Genomic DNA, 21,662 nt, shown 5'->3' on the forward strand with positions numbered 1-21,662 from the left:
ATAATGTCCCTTTTTAGCTCTGAATATAAAAAATTTCAGCTCGCGCTTCGCGCTCGCATTATTTAATAAGTGAGATACATATCCGTTTATTGGCACTGCAATTTCCTTTGAATATTTCTATTAGGTCAGTATACCTGATAACTGAGCGCGCTTCACGCGCTCCCCATATAAGTGACTCGAATTTTTTGCTGGTGCCCCAAATACCGTGACCCATGGTACGCCACTGCACTTATAGTAAAAGTTTCAGAAAACTTAGATGATTTGAGGTTCCCTTTTTGTTGCAGAAAAAAAGTTAATTATCTTGTATCTAGCATAGCCTTTAACTAAGAAATAGGGGTGAAAGAAAGGTACAACTTTGCAGAAAAAAACAGAGCGACTATTCGAGCTTAGTTGCAAATTTCACTCTGGTAATATGACAATAGAACTATATTTCTACTGGACCAATTGCTCCTAAACAATGTCGTGTCGAGTTAGAAATAAATTACTCTGAAAAAGTTTGTTTTGATATGTGTTTTTAAGATATAGAAATGTAAAGCGAACGGTCAACTTCCTGCTTCTCTTCTCTTGTAACAGCATTCTTTAGAAATCTGAAATCCTGGGTATTGTTTCGGACAAACACACAGATCACTTTAGAAGGTTGCGCATTCTATTTGCTTTTTAAACATTTTGCCCTTTCGTTTCCAATCCAGCTTTTTTTTCAAGCAAACTTAAAAGTCAGGGAAATGGTTATATAAAGCGTAAGAATGAAATTAGAATGTTTAAATCAATGAAAGGCAAATAGCAGTGATGCGGAGAAACTAGGTCTACAGATTAATTCAGTTTGCTGATATGTGGTAGAAAATCGACGAAAAGAAAATCTGTTTTTTCTGTAGAAGTAGGGCGGAGGACAAACACAATTTCTACTGCGAAGAAATCGGTGAACACGTCCCGCTGGCAACTGAAGACCAGTACGGGATGATCGAGTCATTGTTTTGGTTCGGGCCTTTCCACTCTTTGCTCTAGAGAAAACAAGCCTCCTGAGTAAGAATTTGAAAACTTATCAAATATTCATTAAAAATGAAGAACTACACTGTTAAAAAACCCCTGATTTTACAGAAAAAGAAGAGTTTGCAGAAAGCGATAACAGAATCATTCTGGAAATTCATAAAACAGGAATTTTTTCTGCAATTGAACAGAACAGGTCTGTTTAAAAAGAGGAAAAGGGTGTTTTCTTAAAGAAAATTTGTAAGGTTCCATACACCAAATACCAATTTCCTATAAGATTACGCAATCTGGTAAGATTACAGGTGTTTTTGAAACATTTTCTAACAGTGTAGTAAACAGGTAAAATTGGCGAAATTCCCCGGTCTGTTTCTGGTCCACAAAAGCAATTTACTTCGGGAGAAAGAAACGACTAAAATATGTCGGTAGCTTCTCCAACCTGTTCAGGTCAAGGTAGAAGATAAAATGAAGAAAATAACTTGATGTGAAATGTCTAAAGCAATATAGTTTCAATGGAAAAAAAATGAATACTGATTGATGTCTATAAATATTTCTTGTTGCCTTTAGAATATTGTTTGATAAAAAAATGTAAAGTACTATAGCGCTTCTTCTCCATTAACCAATGCTTCACAAAGGAACTTGAAGAAAGTAAATACGTGAGGCATACAATACATCTTGAAATAATATTATAAATATAGTCATAAAACAATGGTTATGAAAAATAGGTTAATGATTTTGTGAAATGGCAAATCCATTAAATTCATTTAATTTTCGTCGGCGATTCCCCGTCTTGTTATATCCTGTCATCAAATATTGCGAAAAATTCTTCAAGGAAACTTTAACAATGACATTATGAAACTGTTTGAAAAAGAACTGATGCCCAAGAAATGAAAGGAATGACGCACAAAATGTTACAAGGAAAGATGAAAATGGACGCTTTCATCTCTTTTTTTTTCTTATTCAGATAAATGACTTTTTATTTTGAAAAAGAAATCTCGCGTAAATGTAAATTCTTGGGAACACAAATAATGATATTTCTGCAGCCATTATTATCCTGACGTGATCCAAAAAGCTAGTTACCAAAAGTGACTCTTAATGACAGCCATCATTTTTTTCTCACAGACGAACGCCTAATGAGGATGGTGTTGTAAGGCAAAAAAAAAATCAAAATCAAAATATCTCTTATGTCAAGTCAATACGTGAGTCAATCGTAGAAAATCCTATTCTTGCAAACTCTTTTTTTCATGCCTGCCAGGAAAGAAGAAGCAATAATAAACATTTTTTTATGTTCTATCATTTTTCTGGTTTAATCAATTATTTTATGATTTCATATTTTAACATACAGAATATTATTTTGTTATTGGACGTTTCTATCTAAAATATCTGTATACTTACATTATTGATTTAGACTTATGTTTTCATTATATATTTCAATATTTATGTTTATATATTGTGTTTTTACTCTGCAAATCTTTCGCAATTCATCCACTGGCTGCGATGAAATGATAATGAAACCCTCAATTCCATTCAAGAATTCAGTATGCATATTCAAACCTTCAATTGGTTAGATTTCACATCCTTATGCATCAGCCCGAATCGATATTGTAATACAACCATCCAGCGTATTTTGCCTGAAAGAAAAAATAAGAAACACATACAAAATTCCTTACTCAACCTTTATTCTGCATTTTAAAACTGGTTCAAAAACGTCGTATTTCTTATAGATTTAAAAGACGCCAAGGGTTGTATAGTATACAATAATACTTAATTGAATCGGGTCATCATTTTTGCAGACATCGAGACTTAAAACTCAATGCCGGTATTTTTTTTTTCATCTCCGGGAATAATTTTTTGAAAGAAAACAGTTGTCTATCTGGCAACAATGGGAGCAATCAATGGGTTACTTAACCAAAAGGAAAGCGTGAACTGCTGTAAAGGTTGATATACGACAAATCTTATTACAGATAGGAGGGAAATTTCAGTAATGGCGCCGCCTTGAACCCTAGCCGAATTCGTTTGATATTGATTTCTGGGCGTAGTTCATACAAAAAAAGTACCTTAGGAATAAAATGAATGAGATTCAATTTCATATTTCGTCTTTCAACGATCAATTTCATAATATTTTCAAAGTTCTGCGAAATGCATGATAGGAAAGGTCAGTAAATAGACACATTTCAATCAGTGTATTCCCTAGCCAATTATTGGTTGAAAGCCGAAACTATTAGGAATCTCATCTAATAAATGTCAGAAAACATGAACTTAAAAAATCATATCACTGAACTTAACAGTCATGACAGTCATGACAGTCATGACAGTATAAGTATTTAAATCGTCTTTACGATATGCGATTGGACAGATTTAATACCGATATGTTCCTTTCTAGAATTGTTGTTCTTGGGGGAAAATTTAATAAAGCTATAAATGTATAATGATTTCCCCTTTTTGTGTTTGTTTTACTTGTACATTGATTTGTTTTATTTTGAGATCCTGAAATCGTATGTACATGGTAATTGATTTCTATGTATGCACGGGAGTTCTGAATAGGGGCCATTGGCTGAAGTACGTACGTGTACTTATATTACAAACCAGGACACGCATTATTTTGTAAATTTCTTTATTTCCTTTACTTGGCTATGACTGCTGCAACGGGAAAATCTGTTACTTACATATTTCATTGCAGATAAAGCAAATAATGCACATCTCATGCCATTTTAATTTCGTTACGTTTGTCTCAGGTAAAAGAATCATAGACATCGATGTACCAGTCAACGGGTCTGTGAACATCACATCCCCAGACTACCCAGACAACTATACCACAAACATCCGTCAAACGTGGCTGATCAGCGTTGCAGAGAGCCAAAGTGTAGTCTTGTTTTTCAGCCATTTTGACCTGGAACCAGCCTACGACTACATCAAGATCGGTTTCGGAAATGTTTCGGGACTCGAAGAGACTCGGTTGATCACGGTCTCGGGGGATTCACTTCCGTCGGATATCAATACCCGGCATCGGACAGCATGGATGGAATTCGTATCCGATTCCGCTTTCGGTTTTTCCGGATTCTCAATTGAAGTCGCTGGCAAAGGTATTTTTAAATAAAAATATAACAATAAATAAACAGGAATAACCGTCTTTTTTGCAAATTTATCTAACAATTTCTTACTTCCCCAGTGTAGGCCCTTACCATTTTAGTTCAGCGGAACTAACAGTTTTATAGACTGAAGCTTTTAGTCTAAATATTAACCTTCACTCTAAAAACAAGAAATGTTAACTTAACATTTGAAAGGTTGGAGGAGTGACATTTTCTAAATGTTCCATTTACCACTTTAAATGGTAGGAATAATTCCTTGAATGCATGAGCGCTGAGAGGCAGCTCGAGCTAAAGCCGGGGTAATAATAATAATAACAATGCGCCTCGGAATAGAATATTTCTAGATAGATGGCGCTATATAAATGCCTATTATTATTATTATTCTACATAACGCTAAATGTTGGATTCAGCTTTATACAAGGTTGGATGTAACATTTGGAAAAGGTTGTCATCTCCTCCAACCTTTCAAATGTTGATTTAACATTCAACCATAAAAAATTGCTATATAAAATTATAATTTGCTGTTTAAGCACTCGCGATATGCATGTTCCGGTAAATTATGACTGAAACAACTAAGAAATTATAATTAGGGTTTACAAACCTGGATCGGCTGAATAACCTTCAAAATCGTGTGAAATTATTGGGTTTTTCGATTGACTTTCACTTCCAAGCAGAATGATCATGAAAAGTATGTACGATGACAGAGATACAACGGTTGTTTGGTCAGCGGGCAGTACGTCAAGGAGATGTCATTCCAACCTGTCCGAATTTTTTTATTACGTTACCATAGAAATTCATTACGCTTATGCCTGCGATTGCGAATCGGCTAGAAAGTACACATTCAATATTATTTTTTGGATACCATTCTTTAAAGTTTTCAATGGCTTCCGAGATTTCATTAAACACACTGACTCTTTTTATTTTCATTTGGATAATGTGTGGGGGCTTTCTAACCGACCCAGTCTTCATTTTATGTTTTCACTCAGCATGCTCTGACAATTCTTATACCTTGGTCGCATTTGCTCTACGGCGGCCGTACGGCGAGTCGAAAACAGTCGTTTTATTCATTTTATTCAAACCACTTATATGTAGCTGGTACAACAAAAAATAAATGGCTGTTTTCGACTCGCTGTAAGGCCGCCGTGGAACAAATGTGACCGTGGTATTAAGTTACACTTTACTCGAATGAATATCCTATTTTGTTTGCCGTCCCGAGCAACTGCGTTTGGTGAATATCGCATTCCACTTTGATTCGTAGCTTTTCATAATTTGTTTGAATACTATCACCTTTATGAATCCTAACAAAGATTTTTATTGATAGGAATATGTGGTGGGTAGGATGGCACGGAAGTTGGGAAGATTAAATCAACGGTTATGAGCTGTAAGGAACAGGTTACATAGCTAGAACCTATCATTTAGAATTGATTCCGCATATTATTAGGAATCTTCCTTTGATTGGTGAAGAGTAGGTAAATCACGTGATGGAACATAGTGTCACCCATCAATCTGAGAAGTACTCTGGGTCTCTTTGTACAATCTCGAAGGACAAAAAAAGTGCGTTGAACCATGCACCAACAATTGTGACCATGTCACCATCGTAGGGGCGGATCCAGGATGGGGGCACGTTTTCCTGAAGAAAAATTTGACAACAAAAACAACCCAAAATAAAAGGTTTTCAATAAAAAATTAAAGACATTTCGTCCGCGAAAAAAATTGATAAGCAAATAAAAAAAGAAAAGATCTTCCCCTTTAAGGGGAGGGGGCGCACACTTGTATTTTTTACATTACAAATTGTGATTATGCCTCTCAAGGAGGGGGGGGGGGGCACATCCCCCTTGGATCCGCCAGTTCACCATCGTATATGTTGATTTAATGTGCATTTATACTCACACGTCCACGATTCATTTTTTTTTATGTATACCTTATTTTCTTTTAATCTAGAAAGAGAAATGTTACCCTTTTGCCTTGGAAATTAAAGTTTCTGATGCGTAACATTAATCTAGTAACTCACATCCAGACGATATGAAAATTAGTCACAGTAATTATGATCAATTTCTTACCCCATTCACTTCGATAATGAAGTTTATGCACACTATCTTTCCAAAGAGTAACATTAATGTTCAGGAATAACATGAAAATGATATGTATCACCTGGTTCGAAAGTAATATTTTGCTTTTATAGTCCATCTCAACAATAAGTTCACTTTAATAAATGGAAGAATATTGACGAAGTATAACCTTGAAAATTTAATCAAAATCGGCTGAAAATAATGACAGCTACATGGCATCGTTAAGTTTTGTTTATTTTTATAAAATAGTAGCATGCACATCCTTGAGCTTTATCAAATGAAAGAGGCAATGATATAACGGATTCACTAATTATTAATTTCATGGTATTTAACTAGAGTTAGTGATGACTTTATTTCTTCCATAAGAAATGGAACCAATTTTTACATTATCGAGGAAAATGAAATATTTGATATTTATTTCAAAAATGCAGGGGGATAATATATAGGGTGTATTTTGCCACTTTGCGTTCCGTCAATTCCATACTGCCCTTGATGCGTTACGTCATTTGTTTAAAATACGTTAAAGTTAGAAATGTCTTACCTTTTGTAATTTGGATCCGATTTGATGATCAAAACTGTTTTTTTTTGCAGGAGTTTCTGCATTTATTGTAGAGTCAAAATAAATTCACAATACATAAAACATAATCGTAGTATGACATGAAAGTACATTGTAATGTGACAAATTTATAGTAGTGTCATAACAAAATTTAGACATGAAAACAATTTAAGGATAAGACAAAGTAATGAAAAAACAAATGCAGTGGCAAACTATATAAGCAAAAAAAAATGCTTGAGTAATAGCTTGCTTGCTTGTTTGGTTGCTTTCTGTTTCCATACTTTATTCAACTTAACTCGTTGTTGGGATAAACCTGGCCTTTTATCAATTTCCCATGCAAGGACTTTGTCCTTTCCTTCACTCTACAAGGTGTTCACCAATTGGAACTAAAACTTGACTTTTTTTTCCCAATTTCATCTCTTCTAGTGGAGATGGTAGATTTTCATCCTGAAGACGTACGGAATCAAACAGATGGACGGTTGTTTTTACAATCACCCAACTACCCAGACAATTATTTACCCAATACTCTTATTTCCTATGTCATCGAAGCACCAGAAGATTATTACATTCTCGTCCGTGTGTTGACACTTGATACTCAAAGGGGGTAAGTATTTTTTTATATCATAGGGATAGGAATACAAGAGATAAAATCTATTTGATCATAATAATAAAAGCCGTAATCTTAAAGCGCTTTTGTCAGATGAGACAAAGCCCTGCTATTAATACTCGGGCTTTAGCTGCGAGGGTACTCATTCACGGTTACACTTTATAATTCCGAAGGTTCTTTATTCCGAAGGTTCGTAATTCCGAAACACGTAAATTGCCTATACCTCGATGTTCGTTAATCCGAAAACGTAAAAGGGTTCGTTAATCCGAACAGTTGTGGCGTTATTTCCAAGGCTCGTTATTCCGAAGGTTCCATAATCCGAAAACGAAATAAGGTTCGTTGTTCCGAAGGTTCGTTAGTCCGAAAACGAAATAATGATTAACGAACCTTATTTCGTTTTCGGACTAACGAACCTTCGGAACAACGAACCTTATTCCGTTTTCGGAATTACGAACCTCACTTTGTTTTTGGACTAACGAACCATCGGAATCACGAACCTCATTTCGTTTTCGGACTTACGAACCTTCGGAATTACGAACCTTCGGGAATACGAACCTTCGGAATAACGAACCTTCGGAATATCCGAACCGGAATAACGAAGCTTCGGAATTACGAATGTATGCGCTCATTCACATCATCTAGGCTAAGAGCAGCATAATGTGGGTAAATGTCTTGCTGGAGGAAATCACACCATGGCTGGGAATCGAACCCACGTCCTTCAGATTGAAAGACAAGAGTCGTAACCACTAGACCACGACGTCCCAACATGTTACTGGACATAATGTGGTGTTCTTTAAATTTTATTTCGGCATTGCTGAAATCAGCGATTGTGTCGAAACCTACATCGTACACAAATATCAACCAATTCAAAGTTGATTTCTTATATTTCTCTTTTCCCTTCTTACAGAGAGTTGTGATTCTTAAAATACTCAAAATTACGGAGTCACAAATGGGAGAGAGTGTACATTGATCTTAAAGAACTAATCGTGACGAGTTGACGAAAGAGTTGCAATTTAATACAACTCCGAAATTCAATCGCTACTTGATTTTTTATATATCAAAGCTCTTATGTGATACTTGTATCTGATTTCTTTAGTTGTGTCTAAACCATACCGTTTATCTATTGGGTTCATAGTTAGCGTATGCCTATATTTTAATATGATAGTCAATGACAGGCCTATTTGACCTTCTAACTACAATTTGATATACACAATATTTGATTTTAATGTACTGTTAGGTGTTATTTGGTGACTTCGGGATGTTAATATATGCAGTAATGGTACACACCTGAAACATGACCTCAAATCACCACACATCAATAACTTGAGGTGATATTCATTTTAATTGATGTAAATGAATACGACATGCGTCTATTTATGTATTATACTATTAATTCATAATCTCATTTCGCCTCGTATAAATTCTTTTTGTAATTCTGATTCTTAGTAATGGTATCATCATCAGTTAATGCCACAAACGTCTTTGAGTTACAATATCTATTCAGCATTCTGTAATAATATTGCTTTTCGATTGAATCATACAAAGGTTTGACATCCTATACATCGGCGAGGGGAAAGAGGTAGGTCGACGGGATACGATCCGGGAGACGTTGACCGGAGATAAACGACACATAACAGCTTACCATGAGTCCGAAACAAGGTGGCTGTGGATATTGTTTGTCAGTGACTACACCAATGTTCTGTCGGGATACACCATGCAGATATCATTCGTCACACGTAATTAGTTTTCTCTGCTAATTAAATTCCCTATGTATAATGATATGTTGATGTTCTAGGCCTATGGATGAAACGCAGGCGTGCGCATGAATGCTGGGTGATAAGTACCGTGTTTACACTTTATCGGCTTTTGGTTCAGAACCGCCAGCCGATGCAAAAGCCTAATAAGTGTAAACACGGTAATGGTGAAATTATCACCCGTTCAACAGCACGCAAATATATGTGCATATACCATGTGTGAACGCTGTGCGCACACATGCTTTAAATGCCTGTTACATGTATCAATTTTTTTTTCATTTTAGTAATTGTGCGTCCTTATTCAAAATCGCAAAGTGCGATGGAATAAGAAAACAAGTGCATACATAGAAAACAAGTGTCACCAAGAATGCATACAGCATTTACATTTATTTTGACGCAGGATATAAGAGCACCGTCGATTAAAGGGGTGGTCCGGGCTGAAAATATTTATATTTTAATACACAGAGTAGAATTCACTGAGCAAAACGCTGAAAATTTCATCAAAATCGGATAACAAATGATAAAGTTATTGAAGTTTAAAGTTTAGCAATATTTTGTGAAAACAGTCGTCATGAATATTCATTAGGCGAGCTGGTGATGTCACATCTCCACTTTCCGTTTTCTTATGTTATTACATAAAATCATATTTTTTTTCATTATTTCATACTTGTGTGAATAATATGTCTCCCTTATAATGAAATAAGTTGCATCAATTGATATCTAATGCACTAAATCCAATTTTTCTAGTTCTTGGAGGAAAAAAATTGAATAAACCTAATTTCATATAATAGAATACAAAAGAACAAGTGGAGATGTGACATCATCAGCCCACCTAATGAATATTCATGACGACTGTTTTTAACAAAATATTACTAAACTTTAAAATTCAATAACTTTGCTATTTGTCGTCCGATTTTGACGAAATTTTCGGCATTTTGCTCAGTAAATTCTATTCTATTTAGTAAGCTGTAAATACTTTAAGCCTGGACCACCCCTTTAAATGCCTTGCTCACGGACTTTCTGTCTAGTCAGACGGTAACATGATAGCACTTTGATATTTTCCAATCATGACAAACTGTGTTTTCTTTGAATAGCTAATTATCGATTATCACTGGACGAACCGATGCTCTTTCATCCTCCCATCGTTTACACATCCACCTGGAGATTTTTCTTATCAGCCAACTGGACCTTCGAGGGACCAAAGGACTCCGTCTTCAGAATTCGATTCATAGACATGAACCTCCACGTGGGGCTGCAGTACCTCGTGGTCGGAATCGGCCTGGATTTCTTCGATCTGGAGGCCTGGAGGTTCGGAATAAGCGGCCACGAAGAGCCCCTGGACATGATATCAGATTCCCACCGAATGACTATGTTAGTCGCTAGTTATACCGATGCGGTGAACGGTAGTATTTTGGCTGAGGTCACGGCTATTCCTAAACCTGGTAATATATATATTTTTCAATTCAAATAGAAATGGACAAACTACTAACCCTAACCCACTACTACTACTACTTCTATACTATACTACTAGGTTATGTTTAGAAAAAAATATTTGAATGAAAAGTTAATTACTTTAATTACCTTCCATTATTCAGTTTCAGATTATGACTCAACGATTTTTCTGAAATCTTACCAGCTCTAAAGACATGTATTTTTGTGAACTATTATAATATAATATCATTATATATATATATATGTGTGTGTGTGTAAAGCTTTACATGTACAACAGCTTTTGGCAACTCTTTTTTATTTAAATATTGTAAAGAAATGGATGAAGAGAACAATGGTAGGCGTAGCTTAAATCAAGGTTCCCCAGAGCTATCTACCCTTTGGAAAAACTGGTGATGCCGAAAAAATGTCTCTGCCGGGAATCGAACCCGGGCCCCCAGCTTTGAACGCCGGTGCCTTAACCACTAGACCACAGAGACGGGTTAATGGTTAGGGCGAGCCAGATCCGATTGACCGATTCATATATATATATATATATATATATATATATATATATATATATATATATATATATATATATATATATATATATATATATTGTAAAGAAATGGATGAAGAACAATGGTAGGCGTAGCTTAAATCAAGGTTCCCCATTGTAATTATATGAAACTTTGTAAACACTTGTTTTTCAGCCGTTGGCTGCCGCATGTGTATTGTTGTTACTGAAATAAATAAACCATGAATATACTACTACTACTACTACTAGTAGTGGTAGTAGTATTAGTAATGAATTAACAGAAATGAAATCATACATCATAAATATGAAACTGTGGAAAAAGGTTAATTCTTCCCTTAAAAGTCAACAACATTCATTAATTATGGATGACCAATTTACAAAAAATTAAAATCTTGGTTAAAAACCTTTGCCTTAAGTGGGTTTTGAAGAGTGTATGGTTATTAATATATCGCAATTGTTTCTATTCTCGTACACTGTTAGAAAATTTATCCTTAAAATAAAAGAAGTTCCTGCAGCAGAGTCTCGACAACACCTGTAATCTTACCAGATTGTGTAATCTTACACTATATTATGTAAAATTACAGGAAATTTGTATTTGGTTTATGGAACCTTACAAATTTCCTTGAATAAAACACCATTTCCCCCTTTTAAACAGACCTGTTCTGTTAAACTGTAGAAAAATTCCTGTTGTTATGAATCTACAGATTGATTCTGTTATTTCTTTCTGCAAAATCTTGTTTTTTCTGTAAAATCAGGTTTTATTGAAAGTGTATGTTTGATAAAAATGTTGTTTAAACGTAAATACTAATGCAGGATTCGTATTACTGCTATTTCAGAGAACATTGCCCCTGTCTTCGTACCGGCCGAAGAATCAGTGATCCTCACCTCCTCGCATTACCCCCATTCCTACCCTAACAACTATCAACAAGTCTGGCACGTTGCAGCTCCAAAGGGCTACGTCATCCGCAACCGCTTTCTGGATTTCGATATGCCTTATGACAACGATGGCCTGTCAGTGGGAAATGGTCTCTTTTACTATCAAGGTAATGATAACAACATAGGCCCGTATTCTGAACCCGGGTGTATTCTATGCTTTAACTACAGATATAACCAATTGTTGTGTTGGGGTTGGATCTAATGCTCTTTTATTTTCAACCAGACTTATAATGAGACGAATCAATGCAAGATGTGCAGTTCATATATACATTTATTAATTAAAGATGATTATTTGATGATGATGATGATGATGATGATGATGATAACGAATAATACAGGAACGGGACAGGAACATGAGTAAGTCTGATGGTGACTATAATCTCTAAACTCCAATCTGTAATCTATCTGTATGCTGGAACAATCTGTAAAGTAATCTGATTTTGGTTCAGAAGTGAACCCATTATTTGTCTGGTCTAGACTCTTTACAATCAAACTTGTGTTGGTCAACCTTGGACGTTTGACCAAACAATCTGTACGTCATAACTTTACTCTGAATTGGGGGAGTTGACCTTTTAGGGAGAACATGAAATGTATCGAATAAGAAACCCATAAAATGTGTGTGCGTCAGAAGTTTAGCTGGAAGAATGAGTAATACTTTCTAATGAAAGTTGGAGATGGTATACTTCCTGTAGAAGTATTGATTAAGTATTGATTATGCATTGATATATTATTGGGTATGTGAGATATTTATGTCTTATCATCCCATAACACAACTGTGACATAAATTTCTATACAGCAGTATACATGTTGAATTGTTAGCTCATCAGATATTTTGATATCTAATACATGTCAGGCCTGTAGGGAATATTAACTGAAATGATATGTAGTTTCTTCTCCAGTAATGCACGAGGAAAGAGCAAAGTAAACATGCTACTACTACTGCTTCTACTACTACTACTACTACTACTAATATTAATGAAAATAATGAAAGTAATAATAATAATAGTAATAATAGCAATAGCAATGATGTTGTTGATGATGATGATGATAATGATAATAATAATAACTTTTTTATCTTACATTATTCCTTGTCCTGTCATACCCGGAGAATGAAATCAATAAACAACCACCCAAATTAATCCATTGATGTTTGTATGGCGGAAGGGGTCTCTTGTGATATATAATACAAAAAACCACTAAATAATGAACGTTAAATTCAAATAGAAATACCGATTTAAAAGTCTTCAGTGATACATGAGAGTGTGTGGTATGGCAGATTGATATTACTTTAACGAAGGTATCTACTTATAATTATCTTTTTTCATATTATAATATGTTCCATTAAAAAAATGAAGATCATTGTTGAGGAGAAATTTAAGTGTGTTTTCATTTCATTTGATATGTCACCTTCCTTTTCATATAATACTTTAAAACATGACATATCTTGTGTCTTTTTTAAATTAGATATACTACCATCATTTTGTAATAAACATTCACTTTACTACTCCACATTATAATGCTTTTGAAAGGTATGAAACCATCAGAGAAAGCCTAATTATCTAGGCGCCGCGGGATGGAGATGCCCTTTGATACCGAATCTGATACCAATAATCTAAAATGCTTTGACTTGATCATACATGGATGTAATCAAATTTATTAGCAAAATTTGTTTTTAATCACTAATTGATAACACGTTGCCTGGGAGCGTAATTAGCTTATTTTGAACATTGGTACAGAATCAATTCATTACTGACATACCAAAGTGCAAGGTCATATTGATATGATAGCATTATTTTTTCATTTATCACCCACAACAAAAAAAGAATATATATAAAAAAATTAACAGATTATAACCTAATATATTGATTGGGGAGCGCGGAGCGTTTCACCCTTTTTATTTATTAGGGATAAAAAAAGATTGATAAATGAATAGATTTATCGTAATTGATCGCATGTTTAACATAGCTTTAAAGAATAGATCTGAGATACTGTAGATCTAATTGAAAAGAATTGACGTACAAACCCTATGTCAGGTCAATCACGTTAAGTTACTTTGACTTTTCTCCCTTTCCCGCCAAATTTCGAATGCTCGCATTAGTTAGCAAGGAGTGGTCTGGCACCCTATATAGTTAACGCTATGTCCGATGGCACTTGCATGGAAGGGTGTGTGTGTGTGTGTGTGTGTGTGTGCGTTGGGTGTACATAGGGTTGTATTCATAGGTTGTGCGTGTCTGCGAGCGGATGCTAGTGAAATATATGGGATGTATATTATATCCTTTGCTACATGATTGTATATGCACTCCTTTGTATACCATAATACTTCTACATCTACTGAAGATCCATACCAATTTATCATGGAGGGTGTGTGCGGATGTGTGTGTGTGCGTGTAAAGATTTGGAGTGTGCATGTGTTTTAAGAAACTTTTCATGTGTGTGGATGGGATGCTTGTGTGAGTGGGTGTGTGTGTATGTGTGTGAAAGAGAATGATAGAGGATGTTTGTGTATGTGCAATAAAACCTTTTGATTTCAATGTATATGTTTTTATACATCTATTAGTGCACATCTATTCTCAACCCACATATCTCGCACAAATTGAAAACGTGTATTTATATACCATACTTCTTCTATTAAAGATCCATGTAACTTTATAATAACGTTTGTGAGTGCGGGTGGGATGTGTGTGTATTGTACCTTCAATATCTTTGATGTTAATAACTAAGCATTCATAAATCCCCTGGTACCTATTATCATGTGAGCCCTTGTACACCATACTACTTCTACATCTAAAGGCCACCGCACACCTTACGACTGTTCGTGATCCAATTTTGGAACAAATTGCATTTTGCTCATTTTCTGAAAATGTGAACGGAACATTATCATTTCATTTGAGGTTGAAATTAACTCAAATAATACTAATATACCCATTTTGAAAGATTGCAAGCCTTCATTTTGGAGTAAAGGCCAAATTAGTTTCAAATCATAGCGAGTCGTACGACTGCTATGACATCATTACGACTAGATATTAAATTTGCTTTTATTCTAAGAAGGATGATAGCATAGACACAGATTTGAAAGTAAGTATTCGTACGATGATTTCGAACATTACACAGTAAGATATTGCAAGTCTCAATATTAGCATCAAATTCTACGTTTTATTCCAAAATTGAGTCGCAGACCAATCGTAAATTGTGCGGTCGCCTTAACACAAATCCTCTCATTTTCAAAAAAGTATTTGTGTCAGTAATTGTGGGATGGGTATGTGTGTGTGCTGCTGTGTTATAGGGTATTTATACATTCCTTAGTACATATACATTTCCAATTTCAACTCATTCAAATGCACACACGTAAACATGCATATATTATACAACCTTCAATACATTTACCATAGATCCCTGCTATATGCAATTAGTGTTTGTGTGTGTGTATGTACGTGGGGTACTTGTGCTCGTTGGTGCTAACTAATAATAAGCAAAAGTAATAGTATCCCCTCTTTTCAAGGTCACGTTTTCATTCACGTTAAGAAAATACTTGTCTCGCCAGATGTAAGATACCTCTTTGTTTTTTTTTGAAGGTGGTACCGTTTTAGGAGGATGGAGTGGTCGAATTTCATCAGATACTCTTCCAGTCTTTACGAGTATCACCAATGCCATGTATGTGTTCTTCGGAACCGATCCAAGTGATTCGGGACGAGGGTTTAAGATGGAACTGACAGCTATAACAAGTAAGTGCTATTGACCTGAACCCAAAGTTTGAGTTCAAGTCTCAGTCACGGTACAAGTATAAGGTTATGATGACCTGTAAAAGTAAGTATAAGTATAAATACGAATATACATATATGTAAGTATATGTACAAGTATGATTTCAGCTATAGAATATTAAGCATAATGCGTTTTAGAAGAAGTACATGTATAGATAAAAATTAAAACACATGTATGAACACGTATAAGAATAAGAAAAAAACATAACTAGAGTTTATTGATAAAAACACTCTAAAAACATTGGGTAAAATGCTCCATGAAGGTAATTATGTGTCCAGCCAATATTGGGCATTTCTTTTAGGCATTCTATTTATCTATTGTAATGAAAATTTTGCCCATTCTTATGTAATTACTGCTTATTTCTTTAACCTTACTAGACAATATGCTTCTTGCATTGGGTTAAATACTGCCCCAATTGGGTGGAACACATAATTACCCTCACGGAGCATTTTACCCAATAATTTTTACAGCGTTGGCGTAGGCACAAATTAAAGTATTTGAGCGTAAGTATATTATTAACAAATATGAGGCTCACGGTTCACCACGTTGTTCCCAATATTCTTAATGCAAGCCTCTTCTACATTATATGTTCCATCATGCAACTTTTAGAGATAATCCTATAAGCATTAATAAAAACTTAAAGCATAAGCACAACGCATAGAAATGGCAGTATAACCATAAACAAAATATACAAATCAGTATAAACACACCTGAACTTAATTGACTTCCGAAAACTTCCGAAAACAAAGACTGGTTAATTTGAACTATTTTCAATTCAACTGTGAAAAAATTGTCATTAATATTAGAATATGCACTTTTCTCTTATCCCCTTTTTCTTTAAACAAAAATCAAGGACCAATTATCTTGGAAGAGCCCGACGTCTACACATTGACCTCGCCAAACTACCCCATGCCGTATGAGAACAACGCCTTCATCCTCTGGCATATAACGGTTCCTTCGGGTTTTGGCGTTCTTCTCCATTTCATCGAGTTCGACCTCGTCGACGAGGGCGACCTCCTCGTCGTAGGTAATGGGGCATTTCCCAACGACACAGACAGTGTCGTTCAGGCGATCAACGGTCGTGCCGTACCGTCCGATTTCACGGTCTGGTCGGAGAGAGCATGGATTCGGTTTACCACTGATGGGAATGGAATCGCATATGGATTTAAGCTTGAACTGCGAACCGCTCTTGGAGATGGTGAGTACGGAGTCATCAGCAAAACAATGAAGAATTTTTTTAAAAAAATCCATTTTTAATATACCGTAAAGACGCTTCATATTTTCTGTCAGGCGCCTGTTGCATGAGATGTGGCGGAATCAAACGCAAAAGAACATAAAAATTCAGAATACGCAAATCAAGTTTTAGTAGGGCATTCGATGAAGTTAAGAGTTGAAAGTGTTTTCCACTTTGTTGTCCTGCTTGAGCCCGAGTATGTTTCTTGTGTTATGGAAAACTTACATTTTTTCTTCTAATTCTTTTTCACATTTTTCTTCTTCTTCTTCTTCATCATCATCATCATCATCGTCATCATCATCATCTTCTTCCGGGTCACTACACATGCCCTTCCCATGCAGTGGAGGGTACAAGATCTAGCTTTGGGGTTGAAGGATTCCAAATCTTTGGCAGTGCATGGCTCTGGGGGAGGGGGCAGACTAAGGGGTGTTTCACCGTCTGGTCCTCGTACATACTGTACATTATGGCACGCCTTTATCGGTTCTTAAAATCTTATTTCTTTTGAAAATCACTTTGATGTAACCAAATCTCGTAAACATATATAAATTTGCCTTCATCATCATGATGTTAAACAGGACATTGTCTGATACCCATGGGTCTTGAAGGTGGTTGGATTGATGATTCTAGTCTCACTGCGTCATCTCAGAAAGACAACCAACATGGTCCTAGCCAAGCTAGGTTACTTGGACTCTCATCTTGGATACCTGACCCTGATAAAAGCGATTCGATCCTCCAGGTATCACCTTTCTCTAAAACCTACTCTGGTGTTGATTTAACACCAGCCCGGAATCTATATATTTCCACGCCTGAGAAGTATTAAAGCAACACCAGTTTGGAATCAAACCGATACTGTTTTAATACTAATTGGTGTTGTACAAACACCTATCTGGTGTTAGACCAAAACGAAACTGGTGTTGTTTAACACTTCTCTGGTGTGGACATATATAGATTCCGGGCTGGTGTTAAATCAACACCAGAGCTTTTGCAGTGTAAATGATTCATGAAACATTTAAGTTAAGAATGAAGATTAAACAAGTAGATGAGATTGTATATTACTCTATATTTCGAGGTTTAAGAGTTCGTTTCTAATCATCGCTTGTATAGTTCTCACAGGATAAAGAGGTCAGAGTAAATCGGGGTTATCATAATAGTATGCACTGTAATTCTGCAAAAATAATTCTCCCTGTATCAATAGCTATCCCCAGGAAAGACGAAACTAAATTTCCAAAAATCATTTGATTTAAACCATAACATCGATTCGTCAAAATACTTTCATTATCAATAGAAATCGTAATTCAGGGAAATGATCATTATTTCGTATTACATGAAGGTACACACTCTTACGTCCTTTTTTTTGGGGGGGGGGGGGGGGTGGGGATGCATGGGTGTAAACAATTTTCTGAAATTTCTTTTTTGAAATAGATAATTGTAATGAAAATACACTGTACACAAGCGGTAATATCTTCTTTTAAGTAGACGTACATTAATTTATATTTTGATACTAAACATAGTAAGAGGGAGAGAGAGATGCCAAAGCATAACAAGCAAATTTTAAAATACATAATCAAGACAAAGATAAGGCTAATATTTCCATTGAATCGATATCTGTATTCTTCATCTTTAAAATCCACCATCATTTTAAAAACATAGGTGTATTATTATATCGTTTATCTTTTGCGTTTCGTACTTATAGGTAACATTTGACCAAGCATCCTATGTCACTGGGCTTCTTATCCAGGGAGGGCCGGAAAGCCAGGGAACGTGGATCTCATCTCTCATTGTCGGATTCGATGACCTAACCGAAATCGTAAAAAAATAAAAATAAATCTTTTCAATCAATTTTCCTTTCTGCGTAATGCATACATATTGGTTATCTTTTTTGTAATTGCGCTTCGCGAGCTGCCTGGTATGCTCTCTGTGAGAGAGTGGGGATGGATTTGAAGGAAGTGAAAAAGAAATATTCAGCCACCGTAAATCAACAGTACAAACATTTCGATATCTCAAAGAACAAAAGTTTGTTGAAACTCAGGAAACGATGCAACCGAAACGAATTGATAACTTTGTCCTATATTCAGTTGCTAATTTGATAAATAGAAACAAATGAGTTGATTGATTAAAATCCTACAGTGGTTATGGGTACACATCTCTTTTCAATGATCATACACATTATGTGGCGTTCATGCTAACTACATACGACCTTCGTTGTCAGTTAATATGATTATGGAATGTACGCGTCCCACGTACGTCAATATTCTCTAGGATTTTTATTTATACATTCAGCCCTTCGCTAAAACGGAGTTCTCTTCGATCCATGTCAGAAAAGCTAACAATGTTTCCGATACAGATTTTATCATGATTATTGTTCATTTCTATATTTGACTGTTTAAAATGATGTGCAATGGTTATTTAATGTTATTAATCTTTTTATTCCATAATTTTCTATGACTATGCACTCGATTTCACGTTGTGCGTTTGCTGGTGAGAATAAGGAAGAAATTCACGCGGGGAGGGGGGGGTGGCAAGCTTCTCCTTTTCAATATTTTAGTTACCTCTCTCTCATCAGTTGCAATCATAATGATTTATGGGAAAACACCGACAAATATTTGTAAAAGTATGGAGTATTGGAAATTATAAAGAACTTCTCTTTTTCAATATTTTACTTACCTCTCTCTCATCTTTTGCAATAATGATGTCGTAAGGGAAAACACCGACAAATATTTCGTAAGGTATTGATTATTGGAAATTATAAAGAGTCAAACTGTTTTTGTATTCTTAGTGGGAGTAAAACGCTGCCCTACTTGATATTTCAAAAGAGATATGATCATCCCTGTCTTTTCCGTGAAATCTTCCATGATCTTACTGTCAGATTTGTCCTCGAATTTTCACTACGATTCTTCGGCTTTAATGATTGTGCAAAAGTGCGTGCAATATCCCCTCCATTTATAGACCTATTCTTCTAATAACCATTGTGTCGGCCAATTATGCTTAATAATAGTTTAATGGCACATTAATGATAAAATCTTGAATTTACCCTCAGAGACGTCAAAAGGAGTGGAATCCGAGAGACATTTCAATGGTTCTATTTAATCGCCCTCGTCTAAGTGAATACTTGAGAATTCAACCTGCCTCAAAGAGCGCAGAACTGATCTCCCTTCGCTTGGAAGTACTTGGTTGCAAGAATGGTAAATGATGGTTGCGATTAACGACAACAACCCAGTTTCTTTACAATGACTTCAATTTATTAATGTGTTCTGATTTTTTGTATATCTGTTTAGAAACCAAATATTTATGAAGGACATACGACGTTTTACTGAGTCATCAAGCAATTTATTAGATTGTATAGTTCAAACGCATTTCATCATAAGTTCTTAAAATTAGTTAAATATGCCATCATGAAGGGAGAACTTTGGTGTGAATTAGAAATGAACTCTGACACTAAAAAGAAAATCTACTTAATGCAGAAGAGTAATGTCCGAACTAATAAAATCTAATAGACTTTAAAACCTTTATATAGTGAGTAGAGTCACCGTTATTCTTTTTAAAACAAATTATACAGCATCTGATCTAAACAATACTTCGGAATTCAAATAACAAAAAAAAAGAGACTGATAAAGAAACGAAAAATTTCTGACATTGCTTTATTTTTCTAAAATAAATATTTGGGGCAAAATAATTATTTTCAAAATTCCAATGATTCAAGTAAAGAAACTACAGGGTGCTATATATAAGTCAATTACGTAATCATTTCGCTGTAATTCTGACTATCATATTTCACTCATTTCTTTAATTACGTTCATCAAAGAAAAAAAATCGCTAAATATTGAAGTATTTCAACAAAGCATGTTTGAATTTCAAATATATGTTTTAAAGTGAAAAATGGCCAAACAAATCAAACCATTTCTAATATATCTCTCAACACTCATAGCGATATTTATGTTTTTAAATATGGGATTCCATTTAACATACATGAATGATAAAATGCAATTTGACATATACTATTATTGACAATCGAATTGCGAACAATATTGTGAAATCTTTACAGACTGCCATTTTGATTTGGGCGTGTCATCTGGACATCTACCATCCTCCAACATCTGGGTCCCATACCATTTCAACCAATCAGGAGTTCAGAGCGACGACGTCAGAATGAAACCATCAAATCACTACCCGCCAAATGAATGGCTAGGCCAATTATCCGAGGACGATGAGAACTTTATCGTAGTGATTTTCCAAGAAGAAGTTTTGGTCCGTAATGCTATCATCCAACAGTGCAATGGATCTAGAATCATATCATTCAGTGTTGAGGCTTTCCAAGGCGATATCACAATTTTGGCAGATTTTGTAAGTTTAAGATTATATTATTTGTGGGCGCGTCGTGGTCTGGTGATTCTGACTCTCGCTTTCAAACAGCTTTCAAATCCTAGCTATGCTTCCCTTCAGCAATCCACACTGTGCTGCACTCAACCCAGGTGAGGTGAATGGATACCCGACAGGATTAATTCCTTAAATGCACGAGCGCTGAAAGACAGCTCGAGCTAAAGCCGGGGTAATAATAAAAACAATGTGCCTAGGAATAAATTGTTCCTAGATAGATGGCTATATACAGATGCCTATTATTATTATTGTGTCGCCAAAAATCTGCTTTGCAATGATCTTGGTGGTTCATTCAAATCAGTTTTATTGTCATACCTCGTCTCACTTTCACGATTCC

The 21,662-nt window shown here is 35.3% G+C and overlaps 1 protein-coding gene across 1 annotated transcript in view; it reads left to right on the top strand.

Annotated features, from left to right (window-relative positions):
• The first annotated feature begins 3,120 nt into the window (after nucleotides 1–3,120).
• The window catches only part of LOC121429530, a 43,621-nt gene continuing 25,079 nt past the window's right edge, over nucleotides 3,121–21,662 (top strand). The window contains exons 1-12 of the mRNA XM_041626589.1: nucleotides 3,121–3,136; nucleotides 3,717–4,064; nucleotides 7,122–7,299; nucleotides 8,848–9,038; nucleotides 10,151–10,498; nucleotides 11,859–12,065; nucleotides 15,531–15,680; nucleotides 16,571–16,915; nucleotides 17,527–17,687; nucleotides 18,645–18,758; nucleotides 19,989–20,133; nucleotides 20,994–21,292. Of these exons, the coding sequence (XP_041482523.1) occupies nucleotides 3,121–3,136; nucleotides 3,717–4,064; nucleotides 7,122–7,299; nucleotides 8,848–9,038; nucleotides 10,151–10,498; nucleotides 11,859–12,065; nucleotides 15,531–15,680; nucleotides 16,571–16,915; nucleotides 17,527–17,687; nucleotides 18,645–18,758; nucleotides 19,989–20,133; nucleotides 20,994–21,292 (2,502 nt within the window). The remainder of the gene's footprint in view (nucleotides 3,137–3,716; nucleotides 4,065–7,121; nucleotides 7,300–8,847; nucleotides 9,039–10,150; nucleotides 10,499–11,858; nucleotides 12,066–15,530; nucleotides 15,681–16,570; nucleotides 16,916–17,526; nucleotides 17,688–18,644; nucleotides 18,759–19,988; nucleotides 20,134–20,993; nucleotides 21,293–21,662) is intronic.

Source organism: Lytechinus variegatus, chromosome 16 (assembly GCF_018143015.1).
Source record: "Lytechinus variegatus isolate NC3 chromosome 16, Lvar_3.0, whole genome shotgun sequence".
Taxonomy (NCBI): Eukaryota; Metazoa; Echinodermata; class Echinoidea; order Temnopleuroida; family Toxopneustidae; genus Lytechinus; species Lytechinus variegatus.